Here is an 18,640-nt window from a genome sequence, read left to right on the forward strand (position 1 = left end):
TGGCTTCCTGTGTTGCATGGTTCATCCATGTTGGTGCCTGGGCTAGTCATTGGTTGTTTTTTACTGATAAGCAGTATTTCATTACAAGGACATACATTAATGTCAATTTAATGTTTATAAAAATTCATTCATTCAAAAAGTTTATATCATAAACTGCTTTATTTATGTATTCTCTAGTATTTGGATATTTATATTTTTTTTTCACTGGTATAAATACCATTGTATTGAACATCTATACATCTTTATGCAGTTTGTAGTTATTCATTATTTCTTTAAGGAGATTCCTGGGAAGGGAATTACTAAGTCAAATGTTATGAATATTTTCAAAGCCCTTAATATATTTTTAGTTATTACAGTGTTTTCCCTGTATTTCTTTTTTTATTGTTGTGCTGGGTGGTGGTACATTGTGGCATTTACAAAAGTTCTTAAAATACATCAAATATATCATACTTGAATTCATCCCTCTTTATCATTCTACTTTATCCCTCCTCCTCCCATTCCTGGAATAGTTTCAAATGAAAAAACTATTCCCCATATTTCTTTAAGTGCTTAACAAGTTGGACTTTAAACCCACTGGTATTTATAACCTTCTCTTCCTCCCTCTCTTTTCTGATCATATCACTGTAGAACTGGCCAGAAGTTTCAGTGTAGTCAGTGGGCTTTCAAACTTCATCATGATGGAGGCCAACCAGGAAACTTCCCTCTTCTTGATGAAGATCTTGGAGGAACTGGACAGCAAGCAAAATACCGTTTCTTACCAGGACCTGTGCAAATCACTATGTGCTCGCTTTGATCTGTCACAGCTCGCCAAGCTAAGAAGTGTGCTCTTCTACACGGCTTGTCTGGATCCCAATTTTCCAGCCACATTATTCAAAGACAAGATGAAGTGCACCGTGAATAACCAGCAATCAAAGAAAATCATGGTGGCGGCGGATATCGTGACAATCTTCAATCTGATCCAAATGAATGGGGGGGCTGCCAAGGAGAAGCTGCCTATGGGCCACCAGAAGGGGCGCAAGAAGGAGGCATCCTTTGAGTCCTGCAGGTCAGACACGGAGATCTGCAATGCCGAGTGTGAGCCCCTGAACTGTGAGCTGAGTGACAGGCCCTTCAGCCGGGGCTACCCCACCAGGCAGTCATCCAAGTGCAGGAAGATGGACTGCAAGGAATGCCCACAGTTTGTCCCCGCCTCTGAGTCCAACTTCTTGTTGGGGGTCAGCAAAGAAGGAAAAAATCGAGCTGCTTCCCTGGACAGGCTGCAGGCCCTGTCCCCATACTCGGTGGCCAGCCCTCAGCCCTGTGAGATGCAGAGGACGTACTTCCCCATGAACATTGAGAATGAGTCCATTTCGGATCAGGACTCCCTGCCTATCAGCCAGGGCATCAAAGAAACCTTCATCTCTAATGAGGAGCCCTTCATGGTTCAGTCCTGTGTTCAGAAAAGGAACATCTTCAAAGAGGACTTTCACAATCTCATGGCTGTATCCCCCAGTTTGGTTGGCCCCACCAAAAAAGCAGAAGGTGAGCGTGGGGAGCCCCAGAGCCGAAAGGAGCCCCATAAGCCACCCTTCTTCAATCACAGCTTTGAGATGCCTTATCACAGCCAGTACCTGAACCCTGTGTATTCCCCTGTTCCCGACAAAAGGCGGGTGAAACATGAAAGCTTGGATGACCTCCAAGCCTCGACCTATTTTGGACCCACTCCAGTGATGGGAACCCAGGATGCCAGGCGCTGTCCAGGGAGGCCCAGTAAACAGACCCCATGGCCAGCCAAAAGCTGGAGCCTAAACACTGAGGAAGTCCCTGACTTTGAACGTTCATTTTTCAATAGAAATCCCTCCGAGGAGAAGCTACGCTACCCAAATTCTGGCAGCCAGACCCCCAATTTCTCAGCCCCAGACAGGCGCCCAACTTACCTGGTGCCAAAGGATCAACAGCCAATTCTCCCTGTTGGCTATGCAGTGAAACCAAATGGGCTCAAATCTAAAGAGATTCCATCCCCTGTTGACCTGGAGAAGCACGACGCTGTGAAGAAGTTTAAAGACAAGAGCATCAGCTGCACCAGCGGACAACTCAGCTCAGACACTAGCAGCGTTGGTACCCAGACTGAGCAGCATGTGCTTGAGTCCAAGAAATGCAAAGACTTGTGCGCCTCCGGTCAGGGCAAGTACAGCGACAGGCATGCCATGAAGCACTCAGATGACGATTCGGAAATCATCAGCGATGACATCAGTGACATTTTCCGATTTCTTGATGACATGAGCATCAGTGGTTCTACGGGAGTGATACAGTCATCCTGCTATAACAGCACTGGCTCCTTGTCTCAGCTTCATAAGTCGGACTGTGACAGCTCCCCAGAGCACAACCTCACCAAAATCACCAATGGGGTCCCCAACAGCAAGGGAGACAAGGGGAACCGGCCTGAAAACATCCACCACTCGGAAGAAGAGTTGAAGACCAGTGTGTGCAAACTGGTGCTCAGGATTGGTGAAATTGAACGGAAGCTCGAGTCACTTTCAGGTGTCCGGGAGGAAATCTCCCAGGTCCTGGGCAAACTAAATAAACTGAATCAGAAGCTACAGCAGCCAGAGAAGGTGACCGTGCCTATGGATCTGAACTCCTTGACCAGTGAGGCCCCATCTGATGACAGTGCCTCTCCGCGGGTGTTCCGTGCACACAATGGCTCCCATGGACCCAAGCTGGAAACCAACCCTGACTGGTGCTGCTCTGATGCCAGTGGAAGCAACAGCGAAAGCCTGCGTGTCAAGGCCCTAAAAAAAAGCCTCTTCACCAGGCCGTCCTCTAGGTCCCTGACCGAGGAGAACAGCGCCACCGAGTCCAAAATTGCCAGCATCTCTAACTCGCCCAGAGACTGGCGAACCATCACTTACACCAACCGCATGAGTCTGAATGAGGAGGAGATAAAAGATGCAGGCCCGGGTGGTAACAAAGACTGGCATCGGAAATCCAAAGAGGTAACTGAAATTTAAGTTTCCATAATTGGCACCTGCTTTGCCATAGCCCTGGTATTTCAAAGCCTCAAATATTCCATTAAGCAAGAGGGTGGACTTACCTCCATGTGCTTCCAGATTTGGCACGCTCTGCACATTAGAACAGAGGATGACTCCGGCCGGTTGCTTGTCCTGCTAAGCTGTCAGTCATCTGGGTGGAGCTCATGCTGTGATGTGGCCGGCAGTAGACAGTGTGCTTGGGAGATTGGACAGGTGGTGTAAGAACAGATTTCATAGCATGGGGAGTGTGATGTTCAGAGCCTCCCCAAGGATGGCTTCCTGTCCTTGCTGAAGTAATGGGACCCACGCCAGACAGACAGGGGAAATGGTTTGCAAACATGCTTGTTGGTTTGTCTCTTTCACGGACTTTGCTCCTGCATGATGCGCCTCTTAAAAGGATGAGGTTTTTGCAGTACTAGGTTTTGACCCTGCATTACGATTGGAGCCATGCCTCCAGCCCTTTTATTGCATTGAATTATTTTTTTGGATAGGGTCTAATTTTTTTGCCCAGGACTGGCCTGGAATTGCCATCCTCCTGATCTCTGCCTCCTGAGTAGCTGTGCATAGCCAAGAGGATTTCTCTCAGTGGGACCTGCGGTTGCCCTGTTCACTCTTGAATGGGTTCTGGCCAGGTGATGTGATTTCTGTTTGTTGCATGCCTCCAATTCCCTTTGCTGCTTCTCACGGTCATTGGATTGGCTGCAGGACTTCCTGAAGTCTCTGAGGACTAGACTGTCAGAGAGAGGGAATGACAAAGGGTAGGCTGCTGAGTTGCTCTGGTGTCCGTGCTGGTCATGGGTCTGTCCTTCTGTAGCTGGCCCTGGATGGCACTGAAGAAGAGTCTGAGGATGATATTGATGTTACCCTGACGAGATGTCCAGATATTGTCCCTGTCCCTGGGTTCCATCAACCTTATCTCTTGGTTGCCAGGGTTAGGCCAGGTTTCAGGAGCCCTGGATCTTAGATATCTTTGAAAAGTGACCATTTAGGGACCCAGTTGGTCAGGTGCTCTTGTAAATGAAATGACAGCAGCTAGGCCAACAATCTATTAAGTGCAAGACCTCACCAAGCCAGCAGGAGTAGTCACAAGTCAAGTAAGATCTCCTTGAAACGCCTTGCACAGAGTTGTTAACACTTGGTCCTTGTTGTGTTGCCTCTGTGATGCTGGATTTTCCTCCTGGCTCTCATCACCGCCAGGCTGATGTTTCCTGTGGTGGTGATGAGCCAAGGCCCCTCTTTTGAGTGTCAGTCCCATATCTCATATCACTGAAGGCCAGTTCCCCCAAATGTCTTGCCTACCATGGACTACAGGTCTCACATCAGACTTCTTTGTTCTTTCAAAGCCAGTGTTTCTTCTCGGTACCTCCATTTGGGGAGGGTCACCATTCTAGCAGTCCTCCCTGCTGAAAAGGCCCCTCTGAGCTTTGGTTTCCCTCTATGGCCCTGCAAGTTTATCTCTTGTGATATCTCTTATATCTCTGGCCTGCTTTCCATTCAACCCCCACTGGTTCAGCCTTAGCACATCCCACCTGGGGTTTGGGGAACCACTTATCCCTTCCACTTCATCTCATGGGCCACTGCTGTGTTCATTTTTCTAAAACTCCACTCTCTGTGGTTGTGTAGTACCTCCTATTCCCAACTCCTCTTTGGCTCCCCTTGGCCTCAAGAAAGTTTCAAACTTCTTAACCAAGGCTAGAAAGGACCAGTGAACTTCTTGTACTACTTCCCAACTAGAAAGCTCTATTATACCGTAAGGCCTGCTGTACCTTGATGAGTCTACCTGTATTTCCTCAAAAATGCTGTGATCATTTAGTCATCAATCCAATAAATCCTAGTTGAACGTCTACGATGACCATCATACCGCTCTTCACATGGTTCCTCCATGAAGAATGTCTTACCTCCCTCCTCTGGGCTGACCTGGGTCCTGTACACCCTTAGGGCCTCTTAATTGATAAATATCTGGAAGTTTCCCTGGGGGTTATCGCTGGTCTCTGGTCTTTAACCTTTGGTCCTCTTTGTTCAGATGTAGCAGGCACAAACATTTACTAAAATGTATGTTACATATACACACTGGCTCCCAAGTTAGAACATAAACTCCTCAGGGGTGGCAACAGGCATGGGCAGCAATTTAATATTCTGTCTTAGAAGTGAGAGCAAGTTTGAATCCTGGCTCTGCCACTTATTAGCTGTGTAGCATTGAATCAGATTCTCAACCTCTCTGATCTGAGTTTCTACATCCATAATGACATTAATTACAGTTATGACTCCAGAAGTGAATGAGAGGATGAAATGAGAGTACAGGTGGATAGATCAGAGCTATGGTGGACACAGTTAGCCCTTGGTTCATGGTCATTATGATAGCAGTACAGCCACTGCAGTTATTATTATTGCCATTTTCCCCTCCCCCAGCTTGACGCTGGACCAGCATGCACTAGACGCTCTATAAATGTTGACTGGTGATGAGCAGAATAAGTAAAACCAGTGCAGCTTCAATGAGTTGGAAGCAGGAGGGAACCTGTTTCCTTGTTTGGGTTTAGTGAAGTCTGTTGTATGTTCTTTGTGTCAGGCCTGAGTGTTAGACTGCCTCAGTGGGATCTGAAGGGGGAGTGTGCTGACAGGTGGGCATGTGTTTCTGGCCCCTGTGCACGTGGGACACACGCTCACACACCACACCACACACATTTGCTCATGACATTCGCGTGTCCCTCTCACCACAGCTGAACTCATCCTCCTCCTACTTATGTACACAGCCGGCGCTCACTCACCTTCTGTTTTGTCCTTTTCTCTTTCTCGATTCACATATGCAGCATTTTTCGCTGTCTCTTTCATACACCCAGCTTCACCTCATCGGTTACTATCCCTTTGACAACAATGGTGGAGTATCTTCTACTTGGTGGTACCATTTTATGGAGCCAGGATGAAAAGGTGAACAAGATAGTCTCCTGCCTTCAGGGAACTCACACTCTGGTGGAGGAGACGGGTGGGCAGTCAGGCAGTCACAGTTCAGTGTGACAAATGCTGGCTGAGGACTTGGTGCACAGTCCACGTGATGGCATAGAACAGCACCATCCCAGGCCTGGTGGGTCAAGGTGTGCTTGCTGGAGGGGCAGGCAGCCGTGTGGAAATCTGAGGGCTGAAGGTAGACATGGGAAGTGTCAGAGACCCTGTTATAACTGGTGCATGGAGAACAGAGTCCCTGGTTGCATCTCAGGGACTGAGGACATTAAGGACAATGAGCTGTGTGAGGCACCTCCACACCTCCACACTACTGCCACACTGATCCCTTATCTAAACACTGTGCAGATGCCCTGAAAGGCCACCTGCCAACAGGGACAGTCACTGGCTACTTCCCACATGGGTTTTTCTGCCTGACTTCTGCTTTGCAGAGAAGGAGCATCTCAGCAGGGGTTTCAGCCAGCTCCTTGTAGGAAAGACCTATATCTTTTACTCACTGGGTCCAGGTATAAAATGATAAAAGAAAAAGCAGGTAGTCAATCTAAGTCATCCTAAAGCCAGCTGACCAGGCTTACATCCTGGCCACAGCTCATCTAGGCTCTGTGCTCTGGTGCAAGTGATTGAGTCTTTCTGGGCTCAGTTGTCCTGTCTGTGGAGTGGGAGTTCATGATGGTAGCAAGGGTCTCCTGTCAGTGCTAGGAGGATCAGAAGCTTCTCCTAGGGGATTTCCCCAGCACAGCTGTGCTTTCTGCGTTCCAGAGTAGCTGCATGTTGATACCCGGATGTCTACAAGGCCTAGTGATAGAAAACTGCTGGCTGCCCAATTGCACTGTGAGACCCGGTGGCATTTGTGTGGCTTTTCTGGACTTCTCTGTGCCCCTCTGCAGGCAGACAGGCAGTATGATGTTCCCCCGCAGCACCGACTGCCCAAGCCGCCCAAAGATGGTTTCCTGGTGGAGCAGGTGTTCAGCCCTCACCCCTACCCCACTTCCCTCAAGGCCCACCTGAAGAGCAACCCGCTGTACACGGACATGCGGCTGACCGAGCTGGCCGAGGTGAAGCGGGGCCAGCCCTCTTGGACCATTGAGGAATATGCAAGGAACACTGGTGACAAGGGCAAGCTGACAGCCCTGGACCTGCAGGTGAGCGTCTCACCGTCCCGGGGTGGGTGGGTGGTGGGGAGCCAGGCGTGTGCTCTGGCAGGTGCAGGAATGCGTCAAGGATGGCTTAGACCAGCCCATTCTCTCACCCTTCGTCTCCCTGGGTCCCTGCCTTGTAACTCCAAACTTCAATAAACCGGAGAGCAGAGGAGATTTTTAACGAGGGGATTATTGTTTTGTTTTGCTCCTTTGTTTGTAAGCACTTAGCAGTGGGAATGCTTGCTTTATTTACCTATCGGTTGACCATCTGACTTGCTAATGCTGCATTTAAGACCAAGTGCAATTCTAACCTTTGCTCACAAAACACAAGCCAAACTGTTTAATGAAACACAAGCTGATTTCTCCTTCCGCATGTAGCACGTGGGATAAGCATATTTGTGGGAGCCAAGCTATGGACTATGTTTCCATATGGAGCAGCCCCAGGTAAGAGCCGTCCCCGGAAGCTCTGTGCATACTATTGTGGCTAGAGGCATGGTTTTTTTGTTTACCCACAGGCAGGGCTGGGTTTTGGCCACAATTTTATTTCTGTGGGCAGCTGCGCCTGGTTCCATTCATGCCACATCTTTCTGTGTCTCCACATTACCATGAAGCAAAGAAATCACCTGGTCCCTTACCTGTGGGCTTAGCTTTGTGGGCAGTGAGGCCACCAAGAGTTCCAGTCACCTCCAGAATGCCCATGCACTTGAAGTGCAGTTGGTAAGAGCTGCCTTTAGAGTCAAGATAACAAGACTGCCCCGTAATAGCCTTGCTGTGAAAGAGGTCTGCGAGGAGCACAGTGTGGGGCAGAGGAAAGACTTGAGGCTCCACAGCACTGGGATCTAATTCAAGGCTCCTTTATTGTGCTCCCCGAAGCGTTCCCTTCACCTGCTTGAGCTTTGAAATGGGCATGAAAATATCAAACTCAACCGCACTATTGTAAGAACTGACAGCAGTACAGAGGAAGTGCTTGGCATTGAGTAGGCACCAGCAGAGAAGGCACTGGGAGATGGTACCCGGATGCTGCAGTCCATCAGCTTTACACGGTGCTTTTCCCAGCAGTTTCAGTTCTGGCACAGTGGCCTGTGAGGCAGGGACTGTTCTGACCATCTCTGGTTTACAAATGAGGACACAGAAGTGCCAGGAAGCTCAGTGACTTGCCCAGGCCAAACAAATCTGGGTCCATACCGGCCCACCCACCAATAAGTCTTTCCCTTTCACCATTTCAGTTTCTGTTAAGAGTTTAAGGGAGCTTCATATCACAAAAAATTGATTGATGAGATTTGCATCTGGGGTCCTAGATGACAGCGATTTATGAGAAGGAGCAGCTCTGGCCCAGTCCTGAAAATGAGGTTGTTGGTAGCAGCAGAAGCATCCCAAGCCCCTCCTCTCCCCTCTGACTTTGTGCATATTGTGTCCCCATGTGGACACCATGTCACTTGTCTCTTTGGGCCACCACCTCTCCTGTCACCTTTCTGCTGGCAAGAAGGCTAGACAAGGATTTGAGCTTCCTGAAGGTGCACCCCTGTGCAGCTTTGCCATGAGCAGGACACCTCATTCTGTGGATATAAGACTACAGCAAGCCACCAGCCAGAAAGGTCCCAGCGGTGTGAATGGCTCACCTTGTGGAATAACCAAGGTGACACCATGACCTTGGAAGTGACTTTGAAAGAGTCAGATGAATTGTATGAAATTGAACATCTTTTAAAGGTTTAGGGCAAGGAAGTTGGGAAATTTTGCTCCTACAGATTTTAACGTGCTGATGTTTATAAGCATAAAGACTAAATAAAAAATAGATAAAAGTATGTGTTTAGGTTACAGAGGTTAAGGTGACCCTATGTAACAATTCGTAGGACTGAGTATCCAGGGGAAACAGAGTTCAATGCCCTTCAAGGGTGTTTGTAGCAAAGCAGAGCAGGTGTTGGGAGCTCAGTGGAGGCACAAAGTCATTACTTTTATTTTTTTATTGCTTTGCAGAGGCTCAGGTACTGTTTCTGGTCATCCTTAGCCCCTGAGCAATCTTTTTGGGATCTTTTGTGGTCAAGATGTAAATTCACCATCAGCAGTGATCACTTGAGTGGAGGCAAAGGTGCAGGTCTGTTTTTATTCCCAGTCTTTGGCAGGCCTAATTAACAACTGAGTACACTTGCCGGTGTCCCTGGGAACCTCAGTATTACCTCTCTGCTGTGTGGCACCATTAGAGCTTGCAGTTATTGAAAAAACTAATTAAAAATAGTTTATTTCACAAGCAGACTCCCAGCCCATAATAAAGTGTAGAGAGCTGTGAAAGGAGGCCAATTTCCCTCTCTCTGAGCCAGAGGGCACAAAGCGCAAAATCTGATGTGTTCTGTACACACTGGGTACCTTCTGGGCCAGCCCTGGGAAGACTGGGAGGAGAACAGCTTGTTTCTACCCTAATGTCACCAGAGCAGGGAGGTCTGAGTCTGTAGTCCTCAGCCCAAACCCAATCTTTGTGGGCACATTACCCACCACAGAAGACTAGTCTTTCAGCAAAGTCAGCCCGTCTTGGGCCCATCTATTCCTTCTTGAGTGTCCATTCAACTACTACAGGGCTTTCATGACAAGGAGAATAGACTGGTTCCAGGTGTTCATGGAGGGCAGCACTCTGTGTGTGTGTGTGTGTGTGTGTGTGTGTGGCCGTCTGTCTGTCTGTCTGTCTGTAGGGGGCTGTAGCTTGAGCATAAGGACACAGATTCTAAAAGCAAAGCTGGGCCATTGCAGAGTTACTCAGTGCAGCTCAAAGAAGAGGCCCCTGGACTCCAGCAGAGGAGATACTCACTGGAGTTTCTTAAAAGACTGAAGGACTGGACAGATATTTGTACTTCAAGGTCTTTTCCCCACATTGGGTTTCCATTATGGGTATCTTGGGTGACTAGCGCTGCCTTTCTCTCTTCCAGATTACTTGAAAAAATAGAACAATAGTGTTTCGACCTAATGCCTTAGTGAGGAGGTGGCCCTGGGAAAATACAGCCACCACCACCAAGTCCCATACTCTTTCCATTGGGTAGTGTTGTGCAGACTGACCAACTGTTTCACTCTGCCACTGTGGCTAAAAAACAGTTATCAACAGTTTGTAGATGAATGGGCATGGCCAAGTTCTGTTAAACCTTTATTTTTGAACACTGAGATTTATACTTTATATGATTTTCACATGATGCAAAATGTTCTTTTGATTTAGTTCAGTGGTTTAAAAATAGAAACTTCATTCTGAGTTGGAGGGCTGTTCAGACAGGTGGTGGGCCATAGTCAACAGAGCCCTGTGCTAGAAGGTAGTGGACAACAGGACAGTGATGAAGCCTGGGGTGTGTGACAGTGAGTTGTCACCACCCTTCAGGAAGCAGAGGGTGTACTCCAAGGGATGATGGGAGACTGGCAAAGAGAGGACTGTTTACTATGGTGTGAGCAGGATTAGAACCAGCAAGAACCAGTGAAGTACCCAGGGGCCAGCACCAGGGAGGAACTTTTGCCACAGAAGCATGGGGGGTCTGAAGGGCCCTTAGCAGGGAGCTCTTTCTGAAACCCACTGAGACCCATGGCTCTGGGAGCTGGAGTCTGACAAGAGCTGCCCAGCAGGGAGAGGGCTGAGGAAATAAATGTCTCCCTTTTCTCTCCTCCTATGCCCTCTGATGAACCCACAGAGGAGCTGGATAGCAAGGGAGCCCCCCACACTATATCCATACTGATCGTTCTCCAAGGGGCACAGAGCAAAGGATGCATCTGGAAAGGCCGGCAGAAAATTACTAGCAAGCATTTGAAGCATTTCTGTCTCACCAACAACTTGGCACAGTTGAGTTTTTTAGTGTTAAAGAGTTTGTTTTTGATTCTGTGTGTGTGTGACTTTTAATATGCCCATGTTTTGGGATATTAAACAATCTAAGAAACACCTTCAAAACACCTTCAAAATGGTTTGTATTTCAGAGGTTTAGGTGACCTTACTTGGAACTGCAATGTACTGTTGCTTTTATGTGACACTTAGACTATCAAATGCCATAAAATGAGCACACCGCTTTTCTTCGTGAAATAGATTATAACCACCTACATGGAGCAGGATTCATGGGCAATGTAGGTTAAATATGAGATTTCTCTTGCAGATAGTTCATTAATCTTGGGAAGACTGGGGGGACAGTTGTTAGTGGGGGACTGTCTCTTTAGGGAAGCTGCAGGAAATCTGCAATTGTCCCTTGGTTGAGGACAGTCTGCCATGGGTCTGTAAAGCTGGAATTTGAGCAAATGTTTGGAGCCGAAATAGTTTATGTTTTGTTTGAACTGCTTATCTTGGAGGTGCCTTTGATTTTCAGTAGAAGCTTTTCCCAGAAATGAGAAGTGACTTGGATATGAGGGCCTTGCTTTTAAGCAGATTTGTCCTTAGTGCCTGTTGGTAGAGAATATTTCTCAGTGACTTTCCTTTCTTCCCTAACACGGGGGCAGCCTGCTCTGGGTTGTACGTCCTTGAAGTTTAAAGCATGTTTGTTCCGGCCTTGTTTTGTTTGCTTGTGGACAGTTGACCCTTAGGTTCCCGGTGTCAAGTCTGTCATGAAATTTTTAGCACGGGGTGGCCAGTGCCATCTGTGATGTGCAGGATGAGTCCTTGGTAGCCCACCGAAGGCTCAGGGCTGGGCAGTGTCCTATGACATAGTCATCATTGCCAGCTGCCAGCTGCAGACAACTGTTAAGTGCTTCAGCTGTGACTGAATTGTCAGAATGTCTTTGACCTGGTCTCAAGCATTCACCACGTTTCTAACATCTTTTCTTCACTCTTAGACACAAGAATCTCTAAATCCTAACAACTTAGAATATTGGATGGAAGATATTTACACGCCAGGCTACGATTCATTACTAAAACGGAAAGAGGCCGAATTCAGACGAGCCAAGGTCTGCAAGATAGCTGCTCTGATCACCGCTGCTGCGTGTACAGTCATTCTTGTCATTGTCGTGCCCATCTGCACAATGAAATCCTGAGCCCGTGGACACAGCATCCTGTGCAGCTTATGACTGCTGTCTTCTGTATTTCAGAAGCTGGCAGCAGTGTTGCCCACAGTTTGATGAAACAGAGACAAATCACAGAGGTTTTCTGCAGATGCTGAAGGTGGTCGTCAGAGAGTATGAACTCTAGAGAGAAATCTACCTACCTGTTAGCCTAGACTTAATTACACTCTGATGCATTTTTAGAAGTGAAATATCTTTTCCTACCGAAAGAATGTAATGGGCTATCAGAAAATACAAATTGAATATTCCAAACAAAAAAAGGAAGAAAATTAGATTGTTTTCCTTTTGATAATGTTTCATGGTGGAGAATATGTTATACAGAAGATAGTCACAATATCTGCTCTTTGGGGTCATAGCAAGATGAGAAGGAAAGGGGACAGGCTCTCATTTTCCTTAATGCTCTGAGGCCATTGCTGGTGAAGTAACAGGGTCCATCAAGAATCTGACTTCTCTGCAGACTTTAATCAAGGGCTACTGACTTCATTCCTGCCCTTCGGTCATTGTCATAATAGAATGTCTGCATTCTTGCAAACCTTCACAGGAGTATTCTAGACCTTCTTCCTGTGCCCAGGGTAGGAAGGAGCTGGACTGCGAAGTCAGGAATGGTGCAAAGTGTGCTCTTTTTGCATAATGGGCCAAGGCACTTGGGTTAGAAGACCTTCCTGTTGACCCTGCCCTTGGTGTGATGTGAGCTCGCTGGTGGTTTAAGCTCAATATTTGAATATCATGGCCACCCCAAAGAATCTCCCATTCTTGGCTCTGGCATGTGGCTCCACTCCTTGATTTTCTATCTCCTGGTGGTACCAAATGCTCTGCTCTGAAAAGTTTGGAACTTGTCCTTGTGCCTTGATGAGTAGAGAGACAATGGTGAAACTTTGACATTCTAATTGTAAACCATGGTTTCCATGCTCCATGAATACCAGCCATTTTCAGTGGCTTTAAAACAATTTTGAAAGTTTGTTCAATAATGTGAGAAAGACACTGAAATCTTCTCAACTACACCAACACCTGCTCCAGAGTTTTGAGTACTTGTCAGCAGTGCAAAAAATAATATCTATTTAAACCATTTATCTATCTACATGTCTAACGAAATACCCAATTTTGTTTATTGTCTTCTCTGTTAAGTCACTCGAGAGCAAGGTTTTTCCAGTGTATAAGAAGCAGCCTCCATCTGCTGAATGGTGCTTCCACAAAAATTGGACAGAAAGTATCCTTATCACTATCTGCTTCTAATGTCTTGCTATAGGTTAAAGAAAAAAATGATTGACTGAAACCAAGCAATCTTAAATTCCTTTGATAACAAGGTGGGACACACAAATTTTGGTAGGAAGAATAATCACTCTGGAAGGTATGATATAAATTCCTGCCAGTGGAGCTTGGAAGCATGTCAATTTTTAAAGCAATAGGAGTCTAGCATCCATCCTAAATAATTCCATATATTGCTTAGCTTGCTGTGTCTAATTCTACTAGTAAAGGGTAAGCAGTGCATCTTGTGAAGTTACCAAGTGAGGGATGGATGCTCTCACCGTGTGAACATTTGTTTTTAGAGGTCTTCATGTTCTTTATTTCTATTGTAATGTTTATGTATGGATTTTCAATTAGGTGATTGAAACTTAAGCCTTAGTATGGAGGATTTATAATTGAAAATGAAAAAAGTCTATCTATATATTATTGCCTATTGTCAGAATTTTAGTATTTTGGTGCTCTGTTTTTTGGATTGGGCACTTTAAGGTTGTTTCTTCACCCCAAAGAACATACTAGATCACACTGTTGGGAGTTGTATCCACCTCTCCCCTTCAGCCAATAAGACCACACCCCATTCTTATCCCACCATTCTGTCCTTTCACAGATGATGCTGCCAGAATATCAGAGAACAGAAGTTCCCACCTTCTTGCTCAGTAACTTTTAGAAGAGTGGAGATGTACTCACCCAGGACAAGAGAGGTCTTGTCAAATTCCAGCCTGACTCCTCTCTTTAACAGGTGGAGTCATGGGGGTTGAACCAAACTATGTTCACCACTGCCCGCAGGTAAATCAGTTCCTAATGGGCCCCACCTGGACCATGTGCCTCGCTACCTAGGGAGGGCATGGCTACAAACTGCTTTCAAGCATGGAGGTGGAAGGACTTTGTGGAAATTTCTCCCACCTTTTTTCATTTTGGGGAGGTGGCCAGAGAAATTCAGTCTCTCTCTATATCCAGTGTAACTTTAAAATCCAACTCAGTGTTGTTGCATCATGGGAACATCCAGACCTGGTAATACCAGGAAACCAGACGCTACAGGCCAAAGGTTAGGAGGTTTTCTGTGAACAGGGGCCATCCTCAGTCTGATGGTACCAAGTCTGGTGTTGAAGTGATGCATGTTTGCCATTTCTGGAATCTCATAGATGCTTGGGACCTATAGAAGGTGAAATTCATGGTTGAAAGTTTATTTCATCCTTCTGTCTGTGACCCAGACTCACCACAGCTTCTCCATCCCTCAGTTTGCAGAATGGAGCAAGATGGAGATGGAGTCTGGCTGAGAGGGAGACATCTACTCACCCCTCTGATATGTGCCTCCATCAACTACTGCAATGAGCTCCTCCCCCAGGTGACAGGTGGACTAGCCTGTCCTCTGTACTGGACGCCATCTTTCACCACATTCTCCAGCATTTTTGTGTAAAGTACAATTCCATGTACCTGAGTCTACAGTCACTACATGATCAAAATTTGCTTCACTCTTCTTGCATTTAAAAAAATCAGATGTTAGTATTGAAAGGATTAGTTTGAAATCAAATGTCCTTCACAAATGGTTAAATTTAGAATCATTCCCATCCTCTTTTCTAATCCGAATTTGCTTTGAACACAGCCTTGCAGAAAAGCAAAACACATTTTTCCCAGCTCACAGATTTCTGTTTATGCCAGTACTCCCTTGTTAAAACTGAAAATAAATGAAACCAATCATACTGACGTCATCCATTACCAGTTGATCATAAATGGCTCATAATTTAGGGTGCGCATCTATGTGACTGATAATGGCAAGGCTAGTTTAGTAGGTGTGCTGACATCACTGTTCTGAATATCTGTGCCATAGTTCTAACACCCTTATTAGAATCAAGGCAGTGTGATATTTTGTTTACAGTGTCACCTTATTTGTTTATAAACAGAAAAAAAAACCCTCTGCCAATAGTAAAAGATTCTATTAAGTTGTATAAAAATTGTGAATGTCAAAATTCAACTTGCTTCATATTATAACCAACCTGCAAAAATGTTGTGGTCAATTGTGTGAATACAAAATCAGCATATACTGTATATTGTATTATGGACACTTATTTATATTTAAAGGCAAAAATATGAGTAATTGTTGGTATACCTGGGGAAAAGGGTATTAGATATTTATTAAGTAACAAGGAGAAATGCAGCAAACTTCCTTATTTATGCCTTATGAACAAAAGAGTGTGAAATGCAAGATGATGTTTTCATGCAAGACCCTGAGGGAATGGGTACCTTTGAAGGCAGGAACTATATCTTTTCTAAGTTTGTTCTGTACAACTCTCAGCACACTCTTGGTGCTTGATAAATGTTATATAATACCAATAACTAAGCACATTTTTAGATCTTTTTTCAAATGGCTTGTGTAAAATTTGGTTAATGTACAATGGTTGGTTTGAAGCTATCATGTAAAATCTGCCTCTCCAAATATAATCGGAAATAAAGTGAAAAGTATAAAGTATCATGCAGTGAGATTTTATTGGATGTGTAAATTATAGTGTTCACTTTTATGCACCTACTGTAAGCATCCAGTTTGATGCCTTTTCACAAATTAAACAAGTCCATGCACCCCAGAGGCCCCCCCTCCAGTTCAAACCCTGGGAAGAAAAAGCTCTAGCCTGTCTTCGAAGGAGACAGATTGGCTCTGCCTGTTTCTGAGCTTTATGTAAATGTAATTATACGTTATACACTACACCTTTGTGTCTTTTTTCACTCAACATGTTGTTTGTGAGACACACGCTTGCTGTTGTGTGTGGTTGTAGTTTTCGATCGTTTAGTAACTCACTGTAAAAATATACCAATCTGATTTATCAATTCTGCCTCTGAATGGACATTCAGGTAGCCTCCAGCTTGAGCTATGGATATTGTTGTGTCTTTCCTGGAACATGTACACCTAGGAGTAAAGCTCCTGGATCATGAGATGTAGCTTTGCCTTGATAGATTCTGCAAAACCTCTTTAACATGGTTCTACCGCTATACCCTCTCACCAGCAGTATATATGGAGGCTCTTTTCTCCATGTGCTGCTCAAAAGGTAGACTGGTCTCAATTTTAACCATTCTACCGGCTATGGAGTGGTATCTCATTGCATTTTAATTTGCACTTTGCAGGTGACTAATGGGATTTGCTACCTTTTTGTATGTTCCTTGGCCATTTGGATATTCTGTTTTGTGAAGCGTTTGTGTATGATTTTGTCCAATTTTCTATTGGGTTGTGTGAAATTCTTTATGGATTTGTAGAAATTCTTTATGTGTTATGGGAATGGGTTCCCTTTTTTAGATATATATTGCAAATATTATTTTCCATTCTGTGAGCTATACTTTTTACTATCTTGATGATATCTTTTTATTTTATTATTTATTATGGTGGCACTGGGGTTTGAACTTAGGGCCTCACACTTGCTAGGCAGGCACTGTACCTCTTAAGCCACTCCTCCAGCCTTGATTATACCTTTTTTTTGTTTTATTTTTGTGCTGGGTGAGGATACATTGCTGCATTTACAAAAGTTCTAACAATGTATCAAATATATCTCACTTGAATTCATTCCTCCACCTTCTCCTTTATTCTCCCTCCCCTCCAATGATAGATTTTTAATGAATGGAAATTATTGATTTTAATATAGAAATGTATCATTTTTTCCATTGTGATTGGCAATTTGGTTCTAAAAGAAACATTTACATACTGTAAGGTCATGAAGATGCTCTGTGTTTTCTTCTAATGCTTTTCTGCTTTACTTTTTATATTAGGTCTGCACTCCCTCTGGCATTTATATTTGTGAGGCAGGAGGATCCCATTTGTTTATCCATTGATCAGCACCATTTATTAAAAAGATCACCTTTCCCCTTGCTGTAAAACTGTATGGTTCTCTGAGCTTTGTATTTTGCTCCATCAATATAATTTTTTTCATCCAAGAGGCCTAAATGAAGTAAATGAAACTGACTTGGGCAGTAACCTTAGCACATTTCTCACCTGTGAAATCACATCATGGAGGATGGTGAAGAGAGAATATGTCCTATCCTTTCTATTATTCTCAAATGTCACTGGCTTCCCTGCTTGAGTCATTAAAAAAAAGTGATTACTTTAAGCATGAGTCACAGCACATGGCAAAAAGTAATTAATATTTTGACATTTACACACAAAAGGATATCTCTGACAAATATTCGGAGACTGTTATGATAACTACACAATAGTGGATATAAGAATGCTTGTTAGGCTGGGGGTGTAGCTCAAGTGGTAGAGCACCTGCCTAGCAAACTCGAGGCCCTGAGTTCAAACCCCACTACAGCCAAAAAAGAATGCTTTTTAGTTTTATAATAGAATACTAATTCCACGGTTTGTATTTAGCTGAACTGCACTTAGATGGAATTTGCCCAGGTGCTCTGAAAAAGTGAATTTGAAAATAATGTATAAGTTACCTTGTAGAGGAAAATGTTTAACATTCCTAAGAAGGCAATCAATACACAATATGCTGTAGTAAGGCATTAGGGGCTATCATTAATTTAGCTTCCTCCCGCAAATACTAGCAAAAGTCAATACTGGTTAACTCACGTTACATTATTGAATGTACTTTTTGAAAAAGCACACACCATTTCCTAGTTCGGTAGGACTCAGTCTTTATAATAGTTCCCACTGGCTTTCTGTAGCACAAGCATAAATTACTAAGATTTTACTCTACCTGGATTTTGTTTATATCTTCATTCATCTTTGTGATGAAAAGGAAGGGGACGAGGTACTCGTGCCACACAGAAGTGACACTGGGAAATAAACTGAAAACGAGAAGACAATATCCGAGTCTCTGGCCAGAGGCAGGTACTGCATTTCAGCCCTTGGAATGGTGCTCTTTGCAAACTCTATCTCTTTGCTCTCTTAATGTTGACTTCGGTTTATGGCAGTTTATGAAAATTCCTGAAAGATTCATTAAATCCTGCACATAAAATTATTGTTAGAAATCAGCAGTGCAAGTGTGGTTGATTGCAAATACCGTTTCCTTTCATTTGTCAAGGAAAGCACTTAATAAATTATGTCTACTAAGTCACTGAGAAGTCATCCTGGTAATAGAAGAAATGTAGCATGGTATTTTCAAGCTGGCTACTCACGGTCATGTTCTACATTTTAATGATTCTTGCATAATTTCAGAAGTCCCAACGAGAGAGTCTTTCCCAGCTCATTTTCTCTGCACCAGTGCTGTTTGATGTACGTGTCTCAGCCAGCCTGAATTAGCATTTTGTTACTTCCTTATTAAAGTTTAGTTTTACCATTAGCAATGTACGTGTGACCTATATACT

General features: G+C 44.6%; 1 protein-coding gene across 5 annotated transcripts in view; it reads left to right on the forward strand.

The window, feature by feature from the left end:
* Minar1 (membrane integral NOTCH2 associated receptor 1) overlaps nt 1–15,821 on the forward strand; it is a 36,350-nt gene extending 20,529 nt beyond the window's left edge. Inside the window, exons 2-5 of one of the 5 annotated variants that reach the window (XR_012443844.1) lie at nt 628–2,975; nt 6,854–7,108; nt 11,885–14,137; nt 14,590–15,821. Coding sequence is in view for 2 of the 5 variants with exons in the window: in XM_074061579.1 (XP_073917680.1) it covers nt 675–2,975; nt 6,854–7,108; nt 11,885–12,082 (2,754 nt within the window). In the remaining 3 variants the exon portion in view is untranslated. Of the gene's footprint in view, nt 1–627; nt 2,976–6,853; nt 7,109–7,483; nt 8,075–11,884 lie in introns of those variants that run through there. The other 4 variants (XR_012443845.1, XR_012443846.1, XM_074061579.1 and 1 more) reach the window with 4 other exon arrangements.
* The last annotated feature ends 2,819 nt before the right edge of the window (nt 15,822–18,640 follow it).

Source organism: Castor canadensis, chromosome 19 (assembly GCF_047511655.1).
Source record: "Castor canadensis chromosome 19, mCasCan1.hap1v2, whole genome shotgun sequence".
Lineage (NCBI taxonomy): Eukaryota > Metazoa > Chordata > Mammalia > Rodentia > Castoridae > Castor > Castor canadensis.